Source organism: Halictus rubicundus, chromosome 10 (assembly GCF_050948215.1).
Source record: "Halictus rubicundus isolate RS-2024b chromosome 10, iyHalRubi1_principal, whole genome shotgun sequence".
NCBI classification, from domain to species: Eukaryota; Metazoa; Arthropoda; class Insecta; order Hymenoptera; family Halictidae; genus Halictus; species Halictus rubicundus.
Window position 1 is genome coordinate 16426544 of NC_135158.1, and position 21066 is coordinate 16447609.

Genomic DNA, 21066 nt, shown 5'->3' on the forward strand with positions numbered 1-21066 from the left:
GACGGACAACAAAATCGTTGATAGACTTTTCAGATATAAAAATATAACTGATGTGTCAAACATTTCGAAAAGCTGTCTTTCAACGACTCAAAAGATTTATGACATTTATGTTATCGTACCCTTCGTACCAACGGCCAGTAGCGCGTCGACGAACGCCGGGTTGCCGTTCGCGGGGCGCCTCGTAGCCACCGCGCTGGAACCGAATTATGCCCCTTTAGCGAAGAATGTATCGATTCGATCGTTATGCACAGTGGATCGAGAAGAAATATCGATCGGCTCTACAACCATTTTGTTCCCCTAATCTCCGACAGATTACTCGAACTGTCGTCGAACATCCTTTCACGAAAAGTTGATTGCCACGAATCGCTCGTGGCCTCGGAGAATGCAGGGCCTCGAGGATAGAAACGATAAGAACGGTCGTCCCCTCCTAGCGATCTTCACCGTGAACGTTTATCGAGGAGTCGGAAGCACCTCGACGTCTCGAAACTGACGAGTAACGAGCTCGTTTCGTTAGCGCCCGAATACACAAGCTTTTCGTATCTTCCCAAAGACTTTGTAAAATGGTCTGCGCAACCTATTTGCATCGACGTAACACCGCGATAACGGTACGAATACGATTACACACCTGGTACGGGAGTCTCGCGCGTACACGTTGCGATCGTTTCAGTTTCGGCTGTCTTTTAGGAGACACGCGCGGATCACCGAGAATGCGAGGACGTTCGAAAGGAAGAATTCTAAGCGCGACCATAGGCCGGCTCGCCGAGGTGCTTCTTCTGTTTCTCGGATGTAAGTATCCTCCGTTCTTGCGAGCCACGTGGCAGGCCTGTGGCCAATCGTAAAACCGTGTCACAGTGTCTTACCCTTGGTCGATTTCGACCATTCTTGCAATTAGCGTACGCCCACGAATCGCATCGTACCTCCCCGGACCGAATCGTCGGCGGAGCATCGATCGACATCTCGGAGGTCCCGTTCATGGCAAGTAACCGTTATTTCGTTTCCTCTCGATCCTACCGGGGACAATTTTCGATCGTGCGCGAGACACGCTGGCAGTCTCGCTCGATTCGATGTGTTACGCGGCCGTACCTTGACGCTTTCAACCGCAGCTTTCACGGTTTAACTATTAGATCGTTCCATAAGTTCGCGGTTTTTGCCAAGCACATCGTGCCGTCGCTATAAAATTTCTGTGGTTTTTCATTCGGATAATTTTGAATGCTTGTTTTGTATTTTTTGTTTTTCTTTTTTTGTTATGTATTCGATATCACAAAATCTTTTTTCGATTGAAAAAAAGTTACATCTCAGCTAAACCTCACGAGAATATGGTGGGGGTGATAAACTTCGCTAACCGAAATCACGTAATTCTTTTACGTTCACGTTCCTACGCAATCGAAACGATTCCCTTGTGCGAGCTGGTGCGACACCCGTACATCCAGCTTTGTTATCACTCGTTAAACGTCTGTGGACAGATGATTGACTGCTCACAAAACTGAGCAGACGCAATCTAAAACAGCGGACAGATTAAAATAATTTAAGAGTATCTTTGTATCGGTCTCGGCTTATTAAAATCAACGAAGAACGACGACAATTTTTGTTTGACTTCTGTTTTTTGCACTTGACGCAAACAACTTTGATTTTGCACAAACATCCACAGTCTACGTACGACCTTTTTCATTTCGTCGACAATTAAAATTTAGTAATGTAGGAATTGTTTCGAATTATAGTATAGTCGTGTTTTAGTGGCGCCTCGGAGAGACAAGAAATCGGTATAGACTCGAAGATTTTTTTTCTCCTTTGCGAACTTCGTTATCGCGACCAGTTCTCAACTATAATAATTTCGCGTTGTCGAGTAGCAGAATTACGAAGGCAATCGCGAGGCTAAATACCGATCAACTGACAGAACCCGATTGTACATGCGCAGCTATCGTACAGGGTGAACGACAATCACGCGTGCGGTGCCACCATCATCGGGGAGGAATGGGGATTGACGGCGGCTCATTGCGTCGTACCGTGAGTAAACGATGACGATGACGATCGCCTGCCCCGCCGACAATCGTTTCACCGACCGCTGATTGTCGGCGTGGAAAGGGCGAACCAACGGACGGCTCTCCGATCCTAAACGGGACCCGGCAGAGTCCTTTCCCTCTCGAAAACTTTTACAGGTTCGTCGGCGATCCCCGTATCGCGATCAGCGTGCGGAGCGGATCGAGCAAATACGACTTCGGTGGGAGCATTCACAACGTGACGTACATGGTCTACCACGAGAAATACGACGACGGCGATAACGACTACGACGTCGCGGTGATCAAGGTGACGCCGCCGTTCCGCTACAACAACGTTAGAAAACCGGCGATGCTACCGGATCGGTCCAGACCGCTCGACACGTCGGTGGCGTTGGTCTGCGGTTGGGGTTACTTCATCGTACGATTCGTTAACCGATTATCCGATTATTATCCGTCTTCTCGCGGCCGTTTCAAAAGCTCCGATAGTCGCGTATGGTTTTACAGGACGACGACCCGGTGCTGTCCGAGGATCTGCAGTACGTGTTCGTCCCGAGAGTCCCCAGGGGAACCTGCCGGTCGTATTACACCGGTCGGTATATCGTCACGGATCGTCAGATCTGTTATGGGTTCAAGAACGGAGGGAAAGATTCGTGCAAGGTAAACGCGCGCAGATACGGTCGAGCATTCTCCACCGTGACCCAGCCTCGTGGTTATTATTTTAGACCGGTAGCTAAAATAACGAAGGGGTGAACTATTTCCGCAGGGTGACTCCGGCGGACCGCTGATCAAAAATTCGACCGTGATCGGTATCACCTCGTGGGGCGACGAATGCGGTGAAGCGTATTCGCCGGGCGTTTACACGGACGTCGCGACCGTCTTGGAATGGATCAAGGATAAAACTAAGCTCTAGGTGCAGCTCTAGGTCCGGCCGGCCAACCCTATCATTGTATTTGCCCTTTCAAAATAAAAATCGCTTCTGCAGAAAGGCTTTTCATTCGTGTCGTTGATCGTTCGCTCGGATCAGTCGCGAATAACCAACTCGGCGGACTCCTCGTCCTCGGAGATGACGAGTTTCGCCGACTTGTACCGCAGAAGATTCTTCAGCCTGAGATCGGACCATTTGTCGTAGACTAGCTTGTAGTAGCGTGGTAGGCGATCGAAGCCACCGGCGTCCGCCAACGAGTCGTTGTATTCCCACTGATCGTCCTTCAGCCTGTGCGCGTGCCTCTTCTTCGCGGACTTTGGCTTCGAGTCCTCCAACATCGTGGACCTCGGAGGCAGACTGGCCGCGTTCTTCAGCAAAGCCAGAAAGTATCGTACCTGGGGAACGTACGACAGTTTCTTAGTCTTTCGTCGTCTCGGAAGTGGCGTCGCGGAAGATGTATCGCGAGCGATCTGTAATAATTACTTGCGCGTGGAACATGGGGAACGGTACGACGATGGTGGGCACCCCGACGATGCACATCGTCGGGTGATCGATGTTGATCAAGTGCTTGTACAACGGCGTCACGTGATTATCGTTCACGCGAATCCCAGAGGTTTCGTCCAGGAACGGAAACGTGTACTTGTAGCCGGTACAGAAGATGAACGCGTCCGCGGTGACGGCCGTCCGATCCTTCAAATGGAACCGCTCCCCGTCTATTCTGTCCAGACCCATCACCTGCGACACGTTCGCTGGAAACGCGCTCTTCAACCTGCGCGAACATTACCCGCGTTAACGTTTCAGGGATGCGTTCGCTGCGTTGGAGCTGCGATAATCGCGAGCGGACCATTCTTTCAGGATGGAACTGTTTACCAGCTTGTATCGCCGCTTCTATCGTAGCTCCAACATCAACGCACGCTTGCCCACCCAAATTTCTCGTCAATTTTTCAATGGCAATGGTTACGACAATTTCATTCGCAAACCAGCAAGTTGTCGCGATTGGTACGATAGAGTAACTCGATCGCGAATACCTTGCGTTGTTGTGGCTCAAATACACCCGAGACGCGCGATCGGCCAGCTCGATCGCTATGTCGATCCCCGAAGAGGATGCTCCTAACACGAACACCGTCTTCCCGGCGAAATCTTCCGGTCTTCTGTAGGAGTGACTATGCATCGTCGTTCCTGAAAAGGTTTCGACGCCGGGCACGCTCGGCACCAACGGATCGAAGTAATGCCTGAATCGTTGAAATAAAAATGGTCGTTAAGGCTCGTATCGCGAATCACGCGACCGTCTCAGCCGTGTCTTAACCCGTGTTTAGTCCGTGGCGAGTCACAACGCACCCGTTGCAGATCATGACAGCGTCGTAAACGATCTTCTCCTCCTGCCTGGTTTTCAACCTTTCGACTCGGACGGTCCACTTTTCTTCGCCTTTGGGCCAAGAGGCGTCCAACCGAACGGATTTTACTCGCGCGTTGAACTGCAAGGTGACAACCGCGCGTTAGCCTAACCGGAAGTGTCTCGGATTCGCGCCGAGCAACTCGTCCAACGTGTTGCTAAATCGCCGAGATAGATACGATTAGAACGGTCCAAAACTTCGAAAACGTAGGCGTGCGAAGCCTGCTGCTTGTTCTATTTGTTATAAAACAGCCTATGAGAAAAAGCTATCTGTTTTTATACTTGCATAACTCACGACGAGTAATTTATTTCTCAGGAAAGAAATTGTTGCCACTTTGTCAACAAAAACCCGTGGCAATGTATCCTAAAAGCTTGAGAAAAATATCGCGTAAAGTCTCTGCAAGAAAAATTCCTGAAGATCGGGGTAATTTCGGCGCAACGTTTACCTGAATGTGTTCGAGCAGATTGAAATGCTTCGCGTAATTCTCCAGGTAAGTTCGAACTTCCTGATGCGTCGCGCAACAAGGCTCCACCGCGTTCATTGTCGGATAATCGGGAAAGTTCATGATTCTTGCGGGCAGGTTGGTTCTGCGGGAGATCGCGAAAAATTGAAAGATTTTCGACGAGAACGGGCCGAGAAAGCTGGAGGGGAAAGAGTTCGATTTGTCGAAGCGAACCTCAGATTCCGGTACATGCTCGAGTGTATAGGCAACCCGTTCGGATCAAGGCCGGTTCCCTCGGTGTAAACCCAGGTGCCGCCGACAGAGCCCGTTTGCTCGTAAACGTTCACCTCGAAATTGAAATCTCGCGCAATGTGCCTGGCAGCGCACAAACCGGCAGCGCCGGCACCTATCACGCACACTTTTCTTTTCCCCGCTGGCTCGGCCATCTGTGCTCCGCCACGTAACCTATGCAAACCAAAAATCATACGGCATTCGTTGGAATCGGTCTAAAACACTCTCGGTTTTCGTATTCGATCGTTCGAACGAAAGTTCGGTGCGTTCCCGAAAAATCACCAAGCACCGCGGTACGAACCACGCGAAAATTCGGAACCGTCAACGTTTTTCGTTTATCGCGCGATCCAGCCACGATTCGGCTGCAACGATATTTACGCTAAGACGCGGATAACCGAATGACCGGCTAGCTCGCACATCCTCGATCGCAGCCGATCTTTTTCCGCGAAGCGGATACACGAAACAGCGTTCGCGCGTTTCTCGCCAATTACTTTGCCACTTACTTACAATTAGACGTTCCAAAATTAAACGGCTACGCGGGCAACGCCCTGTTCGACTTCCACGCGCGATCGATTATCTCTGCTGGACTATTCTAATTCCACGATTTGTTCCTCGGTTTTATATCAGAGATATAAGGGTACAAGAGTCTCGGAGAAAGGTGGTAAACATTGAGAACGGAAAAAATAAGAAGACCGCAGTTCTTATCGCCGAAAAATTGCCACCGATGTTCTACACGAGCCTATTGCCGAGTGACTGTGCAGTTTGATAAGCTTCCGACGATAAACGAACGACACGTGTTTGTTCCCGTTTGCTTCGCACGAATAAACCATCGTGATCAACGTGTAGAAGTAAAATATTTATTGCGTTATTTCTTAATAACATTATCGTGTAAATAATCGTAACATTAGTCTTACGGACTATATTAATGATCGTGTTGAATCCAGTTATAACCTAGTACTGAGCAATTAATTGTAAAGTGTCTATGTTACAGCGACATATATCTTTAAGTATAGATCTCAGTCGACGTGTCATACCACTCAAACCAGAGTTATTCTGTATAAAAAATTATCTCTTTCTCTCCCCTCTCTCTCTCTCTCTCTCTCTCTCTCTCTCTCTCTCTCTCTCTCTCTCTCTCTCTCTCTCTCTCTCTCTCTCTCTCTCTCTCTCTCTCTCTTCCCTATGTAACAATTCATTATAGCAAATCTATAAAAAACGCGAACGTTGACGGCGAATATGTGGGTGATCGAATTCGATCGGTAAATTGATTTAGTTCCCGTGGAAGAGAAAAGACACGCATCCCTCGCCGAACAAATTTCATAAAACATTCATTGTCTCCTTCTTCTTCTTCTTCTTTTCTTCGTTTTAAAGAGACACGACATTTCCGTTTTGCTACGAAATTCTCTCGTTTCTATACGAGCGAGCTTCTTCGCCGAACGTCGAGGAAACGACGCGTTTCCGGACGTTGCTCGAGGAACGGAGAAACGCGAACAATAATTTGCGGTTCGAAAGAACGTTCCTCTCGCAACGCGGTAAGAATTTCTGTAGAATACGCTCGCTCGGACACGCGTAGACACCTAACACGGCCGACGAACCGTTATTCTCGGCAACTTTTACTTCGTTTTCTCCTCGACGAGTCGCTTCGGTTCGATTCGATCGGCCGGTTTTCCTCGCGAGAGGAAATGCAGGCGTTCGTTCGTTCGTTCGTTCGTTCGTCGGATGATCGTGTATGTTCGAGAATTTATGGTCCCTCGACGGTTCGACTCTTGGTCGTTAATATGAACACGTTAGCGTCGAGGAAACCCTCGATCCAAATACAAAGACGGTGCTCTGCTCGTAAACTCCCTGCCAGAGAGAAGCGAGGAATGAAAATATTTCCCATCGACATCGAAATAAATATTATAAACAATCCGACCCCGATGTCCCTCCGGCCGCCGATTAAACGATTCGTTCGAGAGGCCGACCCTAATGCCGCTTCGTTGACGACACCATCAAATTATTGTATGAAAACTCAACGAAACAGTTATCAGCTGTAAACGTTTAATCGCGACGAACAGATCAACGATAATCTCATCTCCCGATTCTCTCTATTCGTTCATTCGTTCTCAGTCTATTGATCCTCCGTATTTATTTATTTATATGTATGCGCGCACGCGAACGGACACGCACCGCGCCTAAAACAAAATTCGTGCAACGGGTGTAGAGGTATTAACAAAAAGAAAACAAAAAAGAAAAGAAAGAAAGAAAGACAGAAAGACGGACAGAAGGATAGAAAGAAAAAATGATAACAAAACCGTCTCGTATGCTTAAATACTGTACGTACAATAATTTGAAAAATGTTCAAAATAAAAAAGAAGGAGAATACTCGGCATAGCAAAGAGACGAAAGGAAAGAAGTATATCCCCTAACGTTGACTAAATCGAACGAATCGACACGTTCGGTTGGTTCGACGCGCCGATCCGTCGACGCGTTTACCTTCTTTCGGTTATATTGTATATTGCATTGCTTCGCTCTCTAATTGCCGTTAAGTGTATAAATACTTGGGGTCGTGCGCGAACAAGCCCGACCGATTCCCTAAACTCCGCGAATAAGGCTGTCACCGAAATTTCACGGACCTTCCTTTTATCTCGTCCATTTCGTTCGCGTCGCTCGCAGCACTCGGCGATCAACACTTATAAATTACGATTCGTTAAATCTACGCACGAAAATTCCATACAAGTTCGAACAAGTGCGAATCCTCGTTACCGCGACTCGATATCTTGCCTCTCTGAAAAAATCTACTCGCGCGCTCTCACACACTCCCTTTCTCTCCCGGTAACTAGTATAAAAATCTGAAATCTCTCAACTTTGAATTGTAATCGAAAAACCCGATCGTTACCATTCTCGATAATCCTCGTACTGCACGAATATACTCGCGTGCGTACATATACGTGCGTATATGTATATGCTTTGGCAAATATCCTTTCTCTCTCTCTCTCTCTCTCGCTCTCTACTTCCCTCTTTCTCGTTCTCGCAAGCTCGTTCGACTCTTGACCCCCCATACTCGTATTCTACATTAACTCGAAGAAAACGTTCAACACGAAAGTGGAGTACCACCGTCGAGTGGTCTATGGGGTTTCTCCGAAACGCAAACGGGTACCAATTTCTTCGAGAAACGATCTCCGTCTTCCCGTCAACGACAGGAAGCTGCGTTTTGCGAGTAACCAGGAAAGCGAACTGTTCTTAAGGGCGATGATGATCGTCATAAAAATCATTCGCTCTAGATAATATTCAAAATACATTGAACGATTCGTCCCGATTCTCTATATATGTAAGTATGTACAAAAACTCCTTGCTGAGAGACAATACATGCACACAATTTCTCTCTCTCTCTCTCTCTCTCTCTCTCAAACGGATCAACGCGAGAAACGAAGAAAACCTATTCGAGAAAACAAGTGACAATGTACAAACGACGAGAGAAAAGATAAGAGAATATACGATAAAGAAACGAAAAGAAAAGAAATATTTTATACAAATATACCTCTGCATCTACGGGGGCCGCGTTAGTCGCACATGCTCGTTTCGAACGTGCATCGAAAAAAGAGACTACATATCTCTCCCCCCTCTCTCTCTCTCTCTCTCTCTCTCTCTCTCTCTCTCTCTCTCTCTCTCTCTTTCTCTTCGTCTCTCTTTGTCTCTGTAACGTCGTCGAGCCACGCAGCCGCGCAACAAGCAACCATACATTTGTGTACATATTTGGCGTAAACCTTTGATTCGTAGTGTTTAAACGTGTTTATTATTATTCGCTAAAAAATAGATATTCGTGTAGCTCGAACGGTGAACAATATGTCGACGAAAATTCGACAGTTTCACTCTCGAAATAAGTCGTGCACGGGCTCTAGAACTACACGGATTCGAAACCGATCCGAAATTCCCTGGATCAGCGTTGCGCTCGAACGGCGCTCCGACCGTGTCAGGAGTCGCGGTTCGAACCAGCGAAAATATATTATCTCCGGGTGCGTTTTCACCTACGTAGAAAATTGGCTAGGCATCTTTCGAACACACTAGACACTGGACGTATACCGCGCGTCTTTTCCTCGCATCGAATCGGACAGCAGAATGCCTATTCGAACCAACAACATTTTCATCGACGTATCGTGGTAGACTAACGTTCTCATCATTTTACGAACGTTCGTTCGTTCGTTCGTTAATATTCGGCAAAATCGGAAGAAAAGACGACGTTTTGATCGACCAATTTTAACCAACGAGTAGATCGACGCGCATAAAACGTGCAAACCTTTTCTACAAAATATAACAACTCGCGGGACCACCTGTTCAAGGTAGTACAAACTTAGTCCGACCGGTCGGCGTTTTCTGTGATCCGATGCGGTGATACGTGTGTCTGACGATCGTGATCGTTGCGGTAGAATTCCTTTTCCTTTTCTTTTTTTCTTTGTTCTCCGACATCCGACGATGGAAGCTCGTGCCATTGGTGAACTCGAGGGGAGAATGGACCGTCGAGAATGCTTGGTCTGGCGACGCCAACTTCGAAAGAGGCACCGTGCTCCCTACGAGAAAGTTTTCGAGATTTTTGGAAGATCCGAATTGTGTGTTGGTTGAACGGTGTTGGTGTATCGGCGACGTGCTCGTTAGCCCTCGCTCACCGAGGAGAGCGAGCTGCGCGTCGAGCCGGCCGTGTGATGCGTCAAATCCGGAAGATCCGCCGGCAAGCACAACGGTATCGCGCTTGGCCCGTAAATCGCTTCCTGTTCCTCCAGCTGTAGAGCGAACTGCTCTTCCAATCTCTGTAACGTGAAATCGGCACCGTTTAGAAACCGAGCTAGCATCCTCGCTCGCGAACAACCGCGCGCGGCTCTCCGCTTTCGTCTCACGGACCGATATCTCCACCAAAATGGAATCGAATGGAATTAGCAAATTTCATAACTTCGTTTACAGGCTGTAAAAAATATAATGGCCACCGTGTCGCGGGGTAAATCTACGCCTTCGGATCGATGAGGTATTCTTTGAAGTAATTTCGCGACAGAAACGATCGTTGCTCGAGTCTTTCTTTCGCACCGACGAAAAGAGAAACTTCAAAGTTGTTCTTTCCTCGTCGAGTAGAACGCGACGACGCAACAGAAAAGTTTTCCACCGACAATTTTCTTTGCTATTCAATTATTTTCAGAGACGCGAATTCACCCGTAGAAGCGACGATCATTATTTTTCTTCCACCCTGTGTACTCGACACTCGAGACATATCTATATAGCGTAATGGCATCAACGGATCTTTTATTCAACTGACCTTGTTCTCTTTACCTAGGTAGACCGTTCTCTGATATCCACTCGTGGAATCTCTTTTTTCCCGACTACTTTTCATCGACGTTTCGTCGTCGGTTAGGTTCTTATCAGGAGCATGTAACGCAAGGGGTGGTTGCGACGTGATCGAACGTACACATATTGGAGAACACTTATGCATACGAGAAACCCTGGACGTGTAAGCGTTCAACCCCGCGGACAAATCACTACGCTTTTTTTCCCCCCGATAAGTATACAACACAGAGCAATTACCACAAGTTTCACCACCGGCTCACCCCGTTGTGTTACCGTGTAGTCGCACCCGGACCTCTCAACACTGTTACCGAGAATGAGTATCACAATCGACAAATGAGTATCCATGGGAATTGCGTAACAAGGCTGGCAAAACTGTACAGATAATCTGCGACAAGTACACGAGGTACACCGGAGCTACACGAGGTAAAGTACACGAAACAGCGACAAACAATTTCAACGACAAGTTAATCAATGTGAACAACCACGCCGCTCGCCTAGCGTCTCTCGACGCTAAACGGCGGATTCTCAACGAACGGCCAAATATACAATGTTATAAATTAATGAACCGTCTATAATACCATTACTGACTGCACATGTTATTCAACCTCCGTGCAAACCCCCAAAACATTTATATATCTCTTCGACATTTTCCTTCTTCGACTACGTTTGGTTATCAAAAATATATTAACAATGTATTTTCGTGTTGTGTCTGTACGTATATGTATACATGCTCACATATACATATACATATACATATACATATATATGCGTATACGTATGCGTGTATAATAGTAATGCGCATTAAATGCATATAACGAAGCAACGGTGAGTAAAGCAAACATGTTATCCTCTAATGCTAATACTTAAGACATAGAACGATACAAACGGAGAAGTTTCAAAGTAAAAGCTTCGCGAACGAGAACGAGTTGAAACCAGAATTTCAAAGTTCCTTTCTGTAAAGGTTCTTACGAACCGAAATCTCGAGGGCTGATTGAAATTGAAAGATTACAGTTGGACCGCGACGGAACTCGAATCAATCGTCCCGAGAGAAAGAAACGGATGTAACGACGATTTTACTTGGAAACTTCTCCAGCGGGAGAAAAGGGACAGGAACCGACCGGTACAGGAGCAGGAAGAGCACTATCTACGAGGCGAGGAAGACGGTACCAGGTCAGGTTTCGAATGACTTCGCGAAAGCATGCCATTTACGGAGCCGGTGTCCGAACTGCTGACTCTCAGCGACACCCTTGGAATCGTGAAGGGGGATGGGGATGCGGGGGTGGAGCGGGGCAAACGCGGCGACTTCCTCCAGCCTTCGAAATGAAAGATGTTAGAATAGTCTAAAGGTGGAACAGAGAGACCACTAAGACCCGAAGGGAAATAGTCTCGGTAGCGAGCTTCCAACGCGTCCTTTTCAGCCGACAGCTCAGCCTCTAACTTCTATAACAAGTACATTAACACTTATTTCAGTATGGCCGGTTCTGCAGGTTCTGCAGGTTCTGCAGGTTCTGCGGTACCTCTACAATTTAACCAACGATCGATCGTAGCGTTCCGTCTCTATCCGTCTGGTCGCGGACGTTTGCAATTGCCAGAAAATACTATAGCGCGTCAAAAATCTAGTCTCTACGGTAAAAGAGAGTGTAACGGCAATGAAATACGCGCAGTGGAAAAAAAAAACCAAGAGAGAAAAGAAATAAAAGGGGGGATAGAAAGCAAAACCGTGCGAAAGATTGTGTATCGTTCGTGGAAGAAGGTAATCGTCTCGTTTACCTGTTTGCGAGGCTTCAACTGCGCCTTCCACTCGCGTAGTTCTTTACCGTACGCTTCCTCCAGCTCCTTCAGCTTCAAGGTTTCGTGCTCCATCAGCATTTTCCTCTTCTCGTTCTGAAGTTGCTCCAATTCCTTGATGGTGGCGTCGCTCTGCGCTCTGACCTCCTCGAGTTGCCTCGAGTGTTTCAGCTCGAACCGTTGTTGCTCTGCCCGGTACCTCTTCTTCTCGTTCTCCTGGAACTTCTTCAGCTTCTCCCGCTCGGCGTCCGGGTCAGGCGCGATCACCGCCGATATCGAGATCCTCATCGACTCCCGGAACATCATCTCGCGCGCCTTCATCTCGTTGCGGATCCGTTTCGGTAGGTTTCTGCGCTCGACCGTCTGTCGCTTGACCAGCTCCTCCTCCTTCCTTTGGTTCATCCGCTTCATCTGCTCGAGCTCCTTCTCGTGACGGATCAGCATCTGATGCCTCTGCAGGAAGAAGATGTCCTTCAGCTGTTTCTTCAACAGCTGCTGCTTCTCGTGGATGTGTCGCTCCTCTTGTTCCCAGATCGCCGCCTCCCGAGCCCTCATCAGCTGTTGCTTCTGCTGCAAAAACTGTCTCTCCATCAGCGCGATCTTCTCCCGGTGGCTGTCGGACAGCCTCCTCAGAGAGAGCTCGTGACTCTCGTTCAACTTGTCCAAAAAGTGTTTCTCCCTCTCCTCGTGCTCGGCCTCGAGCTTCTCCTTTCGGATCTTGAACGCGCTCTTCCGCTTGTCCTTCGGCATCAGATCCACCTCTTGCTTCAGCAGCCTCAGCTCCTGCTTCAGACCATCTCGGAACTGCTTCAACTCCCTCTCCTGCTCGCTGCGGATCTTCTTCGAGGCGAGCCTGAGATCTGCCTCCTGCTGCGCCTCGGCACGCTCGATCTGCTGCCTCTGTTGCCGTCCGAGAGTCTCGAGATCGGTCTCGGCGTTTCGCTCGAGCAGCTGGCGTTCCTGCTCGAAACGCTTCTCCTGTTGATCCTTGTTGAACTGCGCCTTCTGCGACAAATCCTGGAACTGCTTCTGCTCCATTTTCTGCAGCATCTTCAGCTCCCTGAGCTCCTGTTTCCTGAATATCTGATCGTCGTAGACCTTCCCGTTCTCGTCGTCGCCGTAGATCACCTTGGAGGTGGTCGTCGTAACCACGACACCGTCTATCTCGAACTTCCTTGTTCGCTTCCTCGTCTTTTTCTTCAGATTCATCATCTGTATGTCCTCCTTGGTTCTGGTCGGCCGCTGTATATCGCGAGCGTAATCGGGCTTCCGCCGCAGCACTACTTCCTCTTCCGTTTCCGGCGTCTGTCCCTGTCCGATGTGATTCTCCTTGTTCGACTCTCGGCTGTCCTGGCTGATCGTGGTCGAGATCGACTCGGCGTCCGAGCGATCGATGCTCTTGCTCGGCGTGTGCGATCTCGTCGAACCGGACTCGCTCTGCGATCTGGATCCCTCGAAGCTGTCCGGGGATATCCTCTTCTCTCTGTACAGTTTTCCCGCGTCCTTCTGTCGGATCGTTTTCAGAACCTTCTCGTCGATACGACCACCCGCGGCCGACTTGTCGTTCTTGATCAGGCCGTTCACCTTCTTCGAGTTTCTGTCCGTGTCGTCGATATCCACGGGCTCGACGATCGTTCCAGCGACCATCATCTTCGTGATCTCGTCCCCGCTGTCGCTCTTCGTGCTCGACCTCTCCAGTAGACTCTGCGCGTCGCTCTGCGAGGAACAGGTTCGCGCCGCACCCCGTTTCTTCAGCATCCCCGTTTGCGAGGAGTCTTTCACCTGCTCCTTGTCGTCGCCGACCGTCACCACGGAGACGTGACTAGTGTCCTGCAACTCGTCCACGATCGGGCTCACGATCAACACCTCGGACTCGTCCAACTTCTTGCCCACCCGCTTCGAAGCGTCCGTCAGAACGATCGGCTGCTCCTGCGGCGTGTACTCCAGACTGTCCAGGCTCGGGAATCCGTCGTCGTCGGTCGAACTTTCGTTGACCTGCGTCTTGTTCAATTCGTTCGCGACGATCACCACCTCCGAGGTCGGAGACGGCCGGCAAGGAAGAGGCGTCGGCGACACGGCGTCGACCAGTACCGGAGGATGAGTGGTCACCACTGTTACCTGGCTTATGTTGCTCGCTAGACTATTCGATAAGTCTGGACTGTCGGCTGTGATCCGGACGGTTGATGTGTTTGGACGTGTTTCTTGGTCGGTTTTTCCTGCAAAATTGTTCAGATGCGCTAAATCTAATCGAATCGAACGAGTACATATGTAGGTAGAATGCGTATCTTGATATGCCACCGGTACGACCGGAAGTCATCGATAGGAAAAATAGGACTCTGCGCCAAGGCCCATACTCTACAATAGATCTAGAAATAAAATAAAATAGATTGCGCCATCTCTTACCGGTAATGACAACCACATTATCCCCGCTGCCTCTTCTCGACGACGCGCTTCTACTCCTAATAGGCGTCGACGTGATCACCGACACGTTTATCGAAGAACCTCTCTTCTCGCCGGTGGATCCATCGTTCGCGACACTCTCGCGCGTCTGTTCCTTGTTCAACCATTTCTTCTTCTCTCGTTTCCCATCGAACTCGTCCGAGAAGTTCTCCAACGAATCGTATCTGGACGATCCTTCGCTACGACTTTTAACGACCGACTCTACCTTGCCTATACCATAATCCGTCTTGATGTCTTCCGTGGAGCAAGCCTTCATGATGTTCTTCTCGGACAAGATCGCGTTCGGACCGGCGGTTTCTCGGCGCGTCAACGTCTCCAACGACGGAACGTTCGACCGCATTTCGGAATCCATCGAGAATCGTTTCTCTAGAACCGCGTTTAACTTCTCCTCGACAGACTTTCGTTTCTCCTGCAAGCTCTTCCGATTGTCTTCCGTTGAGGATTGTCGTTTCGTTTGCGCGTCGATGGGTTTCTTCTCGGCTCTGAAAACAATCGAAAAGAGTCAGTACCGAAAATATATAATCTAACGCGAGAAAATCGATACAGTATTATACTCTATGAAACTACGTATAATAATATTATAAAACTACGCAGCACCTGCTTCTCTCTTCTAGAGACGATTGTTTGTTGAACGCTGGCTTCGACCAATCCTCTGTCGACTCTGGTCGAATCGGGGCCGATTTCCTCTTCTCCTCCGAAGTTAATTCCATTCTCGATGGCTGGCTCACTTTATTCTGTAATACCGATTTCTGTCTCGTGTCCTTCTCCTTCTCGTTGCCAGCTGTTAATTTCTCTAAACTATCTCTGACGGTTTGCTTCTCGTTGAACGTATCCACGGTTGTTTCTTCCCTCTCCGCCGTGCCTTGACTCTCCGATAACGAGGGTTTTTCTCTCTTGCTGTCCTCGGTACTCTTGCATTGGTCCACCATCTCGACGGCGTTCAGCTTGTCGGTGTTCTTCAAATTACTCTCCTTCTCCTCGTTTTTACTATCCTGCCGCATAGGAGGCGGAGGAGGAGCAGGACCTTTCTCCCGAGATACTCTACGTTCGTTTGCTTCGCTTGTACTAGGTGGTTTAGGTGCCTGGATAAAATATACACAAGCGTTACCAATGATGTTCAAATTTTACGAATTAAACCAGCAATTGATGCACAATAAAATACGTACTTGTTTCTTCTCAACGGATACAGGTATGTTCTCTTTAGATTCCGCTTTCCGTAATTTCTTGTTTCTGTCCTCCTTTTCACCATCTCTGTTGATCTCTCGTTTGTGGCTCTCTTCTTTTTTCGCAGATACGGGTGATGCGGCAAGATTTTCTTTTTCAGAAACTAAACAGTCGGCAATTTTTAATTAATCATTTTTTCTTTTTCCGTCTACCTGTCCTAACTACTAGCCTATTGCGTTTATTACAAGACGACAACTTACTCTTGACATCAGCGTCACTGCGCATAGATGCAGAGTCATCTCCGAGTTGATCCACCTCCAGAGGTAGCTGAGATGTGCGTTGCTCCTGTAATATTCGTTCACGATCGATTTTAATCTTACGAAGAAGCACGTGGTTCTTATCGTTACGTATTTACAATGACTATATCGACGGAAAATATAGTTTCTATCCTGAAAACGATGTTGGCAAGAAACGTAACGCAATAACAGAATGATTATTCTCGCGCGTTCGTCGTCGAGTCAATAAGATGAACAGAAAAATTCTACTCAATATATGTGTATAAACGTGAATATGGTACATTGAAAATAGCTTATGCATTGCAGTCTGAAAATAAAACAGAATAGCAGACGATTATGATAATACAAGTATAAACACAGTACACGTATGGAAATCAAATTAAACAGCACTTATTGCATAAGCTACTGACCTGACAAACGCAGGGGTGATGGGGCTGGCGAGGCCCAGGAGAGCCGCATGCACAGCCAAATTATCCAAATTACAACAACATAATTATTAGGGTTTCATTAGAGTACATATCGGGACGAGATATTTTTAATATTTTATCTTTGAAATCTCGATCCTATGTAACGATGTGCGGAATGTTAAAGAAAAAAAAAAGAAGAAAACGTTCATTCCTTTCAAATAAAAATTACTCTGATATATATATATATATATATACTGTATCAGAATTGGCAAAGTAAGAGTAAAACGTAATTAAACATCGAGTATCGCATGCACGAATTTTCTCAGCATTTTATTTACAACTATCATGCACGAATGTGAATAGTATAACCGAATACTTTATCAAAAAATATAAATTACAATTTTTCCTCGAGATTACTAATTTCTAATTACTTATGTAGAAACAACTAATACGTTTGTTTGTTGCAATTGTCTAAGTTTCATTCAAAAGCAGCTTACCGATCCGCTGATATAGTTCTCTGTGTTTTTTCGCCATTTTTGCCTTCTATCAAGACGAAAGCGTGTAACAACGTATATACATACATACATAATATATACATGTGTATATGAATTCTGCTTATAAAATGCTAGTGTATCTTATTGTATTTTCTTTTTTTTTTTTTAATTTTTTTTTTATAGAATTTCTTCGGAATCAAAAACTGTGTGAAATTACAAGAATCGATTGTCAAAATCAGTCGAGCAAGGAATCGTACCTCTGCTTCCTCGTCGACCAATTCCTCTTCGACGACATCGGCTTTGTACTCCAAGAGCAAGTCCCTGATCGGTTTCGAATCCAAATTCCGATTTATAAACGAATGCTTCAACAATTCGTCGGCTGTAGGTCTCGACGTTGGATCCTTTATGAGAGCCTTCGCGATAAAATCATTAAAATCTTTACTCCACTTTCCAGGTTGCTCGAGTTTCGGTGGGTCACTCTTTTGTATTTTGAGGAGTACTCGCATCGGTGACATCTCGTGGTTTGGTGGCTCGATTTGTGCAAATTCGATTAGGGTAATCCCGAGCGACCATATATCTACCTACGTTCGAACCATTTTCGATTATACGCGTTATTGGATCGTTAACGTATCAGATTTATAAAGTGTGTTATAGCTTACTTTGAAATCATAAGGATTATCCCGAAACGTTTCGCATAATACTACTTCCGGTGCCATCCAATATGGTGTACCAATAAATGTATCGTGTTTCTGTAACGTATGCTTATTTTTCGCAGATACTCCAAAATCGGCTGTGAAATTAGAGGATCGTTAGCTCATTCGCTCGACTTTTAGATGAATCATAAAGAATCGTAAATGTAAAATCTACCAATTTTCACTCCTCCAGCCATTGTTAACAAAACATTTCCCGCCTTTAGATCCCTGTGAATTACTTTAGATTTGTGTAAAAATGCAAGTCCTTTAGTCATGTGTTGACATATGTAGGCTATTTGCAGTTCTGTTAAAGCTTTCTGTAATTCCACCATTATGGAATCGACAGCACCACCATCGCAATATTCTATCAGCATCTGCAGATTCGTAGACGTTATCGGATAAAGCTCGAATAATCTTGTAAATGTTGTGCAATAGTAAAACATACCCATAGTTTTCCCTCTATAAAATATGCTTCGTGTAACTCAACAACATTCGGATGTTTACATTCCGATAATATGTCTATTTCGATCATGAAATCGCTAAGATCGTCTTCTCCTTCGAGGGCACACATTTTTGCAGCAGCAAGCTGTTGCGTTTGTTTATGCTGTGCCTAAAAAATATAGAAAATACGTTTGGTAAACACTACAAATATACATATAAGATGTTACACGTATAATTAAAAGATTTCATGTTTTACCTTATACACTTTTCCAAATGCTCCATCCCCAAGTTCACCCACCATTTCCCAGAATTCTTCCGGGTTACAATCCATTTTAATATTGTTGTACAACTTCTTTTTCTTCGCGTCATTGCCACCAAAGTGGAATGCTTTCTTCAAATTCGATAAGAATGACATTTTTGCGATATTCTTTCAATACATTCACGCATATAAAAACTGTATTTCTATTACATTATGTTATAAAATTGATTAGTATTACCGCTAACAAGAAATATCTACTTTAATTCTGCGCTTAAACATAAACTTATTTAGTGCTTGAATAATTCATTGTAACACGTAACAGTTACAAGATCCGTGAAATCATCTCCCTTTTTTTTTTCTCTCCTTAAATACAGCCTTTCATACTTTTTATCGTATCGATTTATTTTCTATCTCGATAGAAAATATTTGAAGTAAAAGATATAATTCAAATCCCCATTCGATACCAGGGGATTATATCGAATCTCTCCCGCATCTTGATAACTTCAAATCGATGTTCAGTAAACAATAGATCCATCGATATGTTCCATAGCAATGCGTGCAGCAACAATCAAACCCATTATTAATTATCCGTTATTTTTGCTTGAACACAGGCACAAGGCTGCAATATACAAAAGAGGATTAGTAAAAAATTATTATCTTTTAGATAAGATGGCATTTTACCGATAGAGAGAAGCTAAGTATTTAGCTGCTTTCTTTCAGAATAGGGTCTGTATTACTATAGAAATTCCATTGATAGAGAAAACTGGGACATAGCTAACAGAACAACATTCCAACTAAAGAGGCCTCTAGTTTTATACACTGTGGCATGATTTTATCTGAAATACACTACAGAATGAATTCTACTAGAAATCTTTTCTAACGAAAAATAATGTTGGGCAAAGACCTTGTTTTGTATCGTAGAGAAAATTATAATTATAATAACAATGAAAATATATTGATTAGAATATCTTGTTGTATATAAAAACATATTCGGCTATGTGATGTACATATGTAGATTTGTCTCACAGTTACGATTAATAGTGAGGATTTATTTCGGAAAAATGTGCAATCCGGTAAAGTTGAATCGTTTCGTAAATATCAAACGGAAATATGTGCAGAATTCGGTGAGAACGTAGGAACACTGAAAAATTCACGAGGGCTTACTGAGATACATAGTAGAAGCAGAGATTTCTCTGAAAAATGTCGAAACTCGACGGTCACGAGATTGACACAATTTTGACAAGTAATCTCGGCCGTATTTGTCCGCCATCGTTTTGTAAATACACTTTCCCCATCTTCCATGAATCGGAGATGTATCGACGAGAAAATCCGTCGCGCGACGAGGCCAATTGACAGAAATCTTGACCGAACTGTACACGCGAGACAACGCACGAACGTGTTTGAAACGCGTCGACGAGATTTCCAGAAAGTGATCTATACAGTTCGTAATCTGCCAAAGCCGATACGATACGTGATTCTCTCGACGAGCAAGATGTGATAGATCGCAAAAGGATATCTCAGTTTCGATGACACGAAACAACCGGACGACTACCTTGCTAATCATTACCGACACGAGCATCGTGTACAACTATCCGATGAAAAATACGATCCTCGAAAAAAAATCTCTGTGGACACATCCTCTGCTCACCTTCTCTTTTAATGATCCACCGTTGACGAAACGGGCACACTTTGTCTCGGTTTCTAACCATTGACGATGCACTGGGAACTTTGCCTCGCACGATCTCGCGAACTATGTGTAGTCGAACAAATTCCACTGTTCATCACCCAAAAATAGTCGAGGAAACGCGAAAAAAGTATGTTGAAATCAGTAAACTAGACGGACCCGTACGTACACGGCCATTTTCAGTAGCACACGCACATAACACATTGCACTGTACCACGCCTGGAAGTGACGTAACCAATCGGCAAGTGTGCCTGTGTTCTGCAAGAGGCTCCCCAGCTTAGAAACGCACAAATGCATTTTAAATGCATTTTTTCGAAAAAATCGCCTCCCTCGATATATTCCGCGGAGTACGTAGGTCGACGGCGACACGATTCTCGACGACCATCGATCGACGTTCACAATTCAACTGTATCCTCGTTGAAAAAACCATTCTATCGAATCGTACCTACAAGTTCACACTCGCAAAAATATTCTTCGAACATTTCAAAGCAACGCCGTCGTTTCAATTTTCCTTTGCCATAGTTCATTGTTGTACACATCGGCAGAACACGACTTTACGCTCTCCGTCGAGCACACCAGAAAATCGAGTATTTATTATTAAGTTACGTTACGGAATTGATTTTACGACATGCTGTTACCTTTGCGGAAACCTTTCAATCGTATAATCGTATTAAGTGTTGCCGTAAAACGAAACTACGTTTTCCAACACGGTAGAAGCTCCTCGGATTTATATAGTATATGTATATATATATATATATTTTTGCGTAGCGGTAACACAGTGTAAATAACGAAATATACGTTGGATACGCGCGATACGTACGTACGATTACTTTTCGCGTTGGCCGAACAACTAAACTATGCTAGACGCAAATTGAAAAACGCGCGAAACTATTTAGAAGAAACATTTCGCTTTGGGAAGTAATGGAATTTTGAAAGACACATGTACTTTGTAATTATTCAAAGAATAAAATTGCAAACTTGAAATAGTAATTTAACTTTCCTCGGTCAGTGCAACCAATATAATA

General features: G+C 45.7%; 3 protein-coding genes across 9 annotated transcripts; 1 reads left to right on the top strand and 2 right to left on the bottom strand.

The window, feature by feature from the left end:
- The first annotated feature begins 684 nt into the window (after positions 1-684).
- On the top strand, positions 685-2982 carry LOC143358300 (trypsin 5G1). The gene is made up of 6 exons (XM_076795339.1): positions 685-786; positions 893-975; positions 1916-2004; positions 2157-2415; positions 2502-2654; positions 2761-2982. Exons 1-6 carry the CDS (start codon positions 708-710, stop codon positions 2905-2907), a joined length of 810 nt encoding a protein of 269 aa, XP_076651454.1. The 5' UTR covers positions 685-707; the 3' UTR covers positions 2908-2982.
- LOC143358297 (uncharacterized) lies at positions 2973-9460 on the bottom strand. 3 transcript variants are annotated; one of them, XM_076795333.1, is made up of 7 exons: positions 9323-9460; positions 4993-5223; positions 4762-4903; positions 4261-4397; positions 3951-4154; positions 3406-3691; positions 2973-3317 (listed from the first exon to the last, which is right to left on the bottom strand). In XM_076795333.1, the coding sequence occupies exons 2-7, from the start codon at positions 5202-5204 to the stop codon at positions 3018-3020; spliced, it is 1281 nt and encodes a 426-aa protein (XP_076651448.1). In that variant the 5' UTR covers positions 5205-5223; positions 9323-9460; the 3' UTR covers positions 2973-3017. The 3 variants fall into 3 exon arrangements, with proteins under 3 accessions (XP_076651448.1, XP_076651447.1, XP_076651449.1); XM_076795332.1 differs by lacking the exon at positions 9323-9460 and adding an exon at positions 5557-8460; XM_076795334.1 differs by lacking the exon at positions 9323-9460 and adding an exon at positions 5553-8460.
- Positions 8794-20766, bottom strand: Slik (Sterile20-like kinase). Of its 5 annotated transcripts, none has more exons than XM_076795310.1 (14): positions 20006-20766; positions 18355-18976; positions 18103-18267; positions 17833-18031; positions 17625-17755; positions 17223-17546; positions 16968-17014; positions 16475-16529; positions 16029-16113; positions 15771-15931; positions 15202-15686; positions 14548-15086; positions 12127-14360; positions 8794-9830 (listed from the first exon to the last, which is right to left on the bottom strand). In XM_076795310.1, the coding sequence occupies exons 2-14, from the start codon at positions 18511-18513 to the stop codon at positions 9675-9677; spliced, it is 4740 nt and encodes a 1579-aa protein (XP_076651425.1). In that variant the 5' UTR covers positions 18514-18976; positions 20006-20766; the 3' UTR covers positions 8794-9674. The 5 variants fall into 5 exon arrangements, with proteins under 5 accessions (XP_076651425.1, XP_076651427.1, XP_076651423.1 ...); XM_076795308.1 differs by lacking the exon at positions 8794-9830 and adding an exon at positions 11427-11796; XM_076795312.1 differs by lacking the exons at positions 16475-16529; positions 16968-17014 and having other exon boundaries at positions 20006-20765.
- Between the last annotated feature and the right edge of the window lie 300 nt (positions 20767-21066).

Bases quoted from the DNA above. Each gene is read 5' to 3' on its own strand.
- LOC143358297 (XM_076795333.1), bottom strand. From the start codon at position 5,204: ATGGCCGAGCCAGCGGGGAAAAGAAAAGTGTGCGTGATAGGTGCCGGC. The intron at 4,904-4,992 runs GTTCGCTTCGAC...GATCTCCCGCAG, and splicing joins AGCATGTACCGGAATCTGAG to AACCAACCTGCCCGCAAGAA. The intron at 3,318-3,405 runs GTAATTATTACA...TACGTTCCCCAG, and splicing joins TCCCCATGTTCCACGCGCAA to GTACGATACTTTCTGGCTTT.
- LOC143358300 (XM_076795339.1), top strand. From the start codon at position 708: ATGCGAGGACGTTCGAAAGGAAGAATTCTAAGCGCGACCATAGGCCGG. The intron at 976-1,915 runs GCAAGTAACCGT...GTACATGCGCAG, and splicing joins TCTCGGAGGTCCCGTTCATG to CTATCGTACAGGGTGAACGA. The intron at 2,655-2,760 runs GTAAACGCGCGC...CTATTTCCGCAG, and splicing joins GAGGGAAAGATTCGTGCAAG to GGTGACTCCGGCGGACCGCT.
- Slik (XM_076795308.1), bottom strand. From the start codon at position 18,513: ATGTCATTCTTATCGAATTTGAAGAAAGCATTCCACTTTGGTGGCAAT. The intron at 17,547-17,624 runs GTAAGCTATAAC...GTTCGAACGTAG, and splicing joins ATAATCCTTATGATTTCAAA to GTAGATATATGGTCGCTCGG. The intron at 15,932-16,028 runs GTAAGTTGTCGT...CCGACTGTTTAG, and splicing joins CAGTGACGCTGATGTCAAGA to TTTCTGAAAAAGAAAATCTT.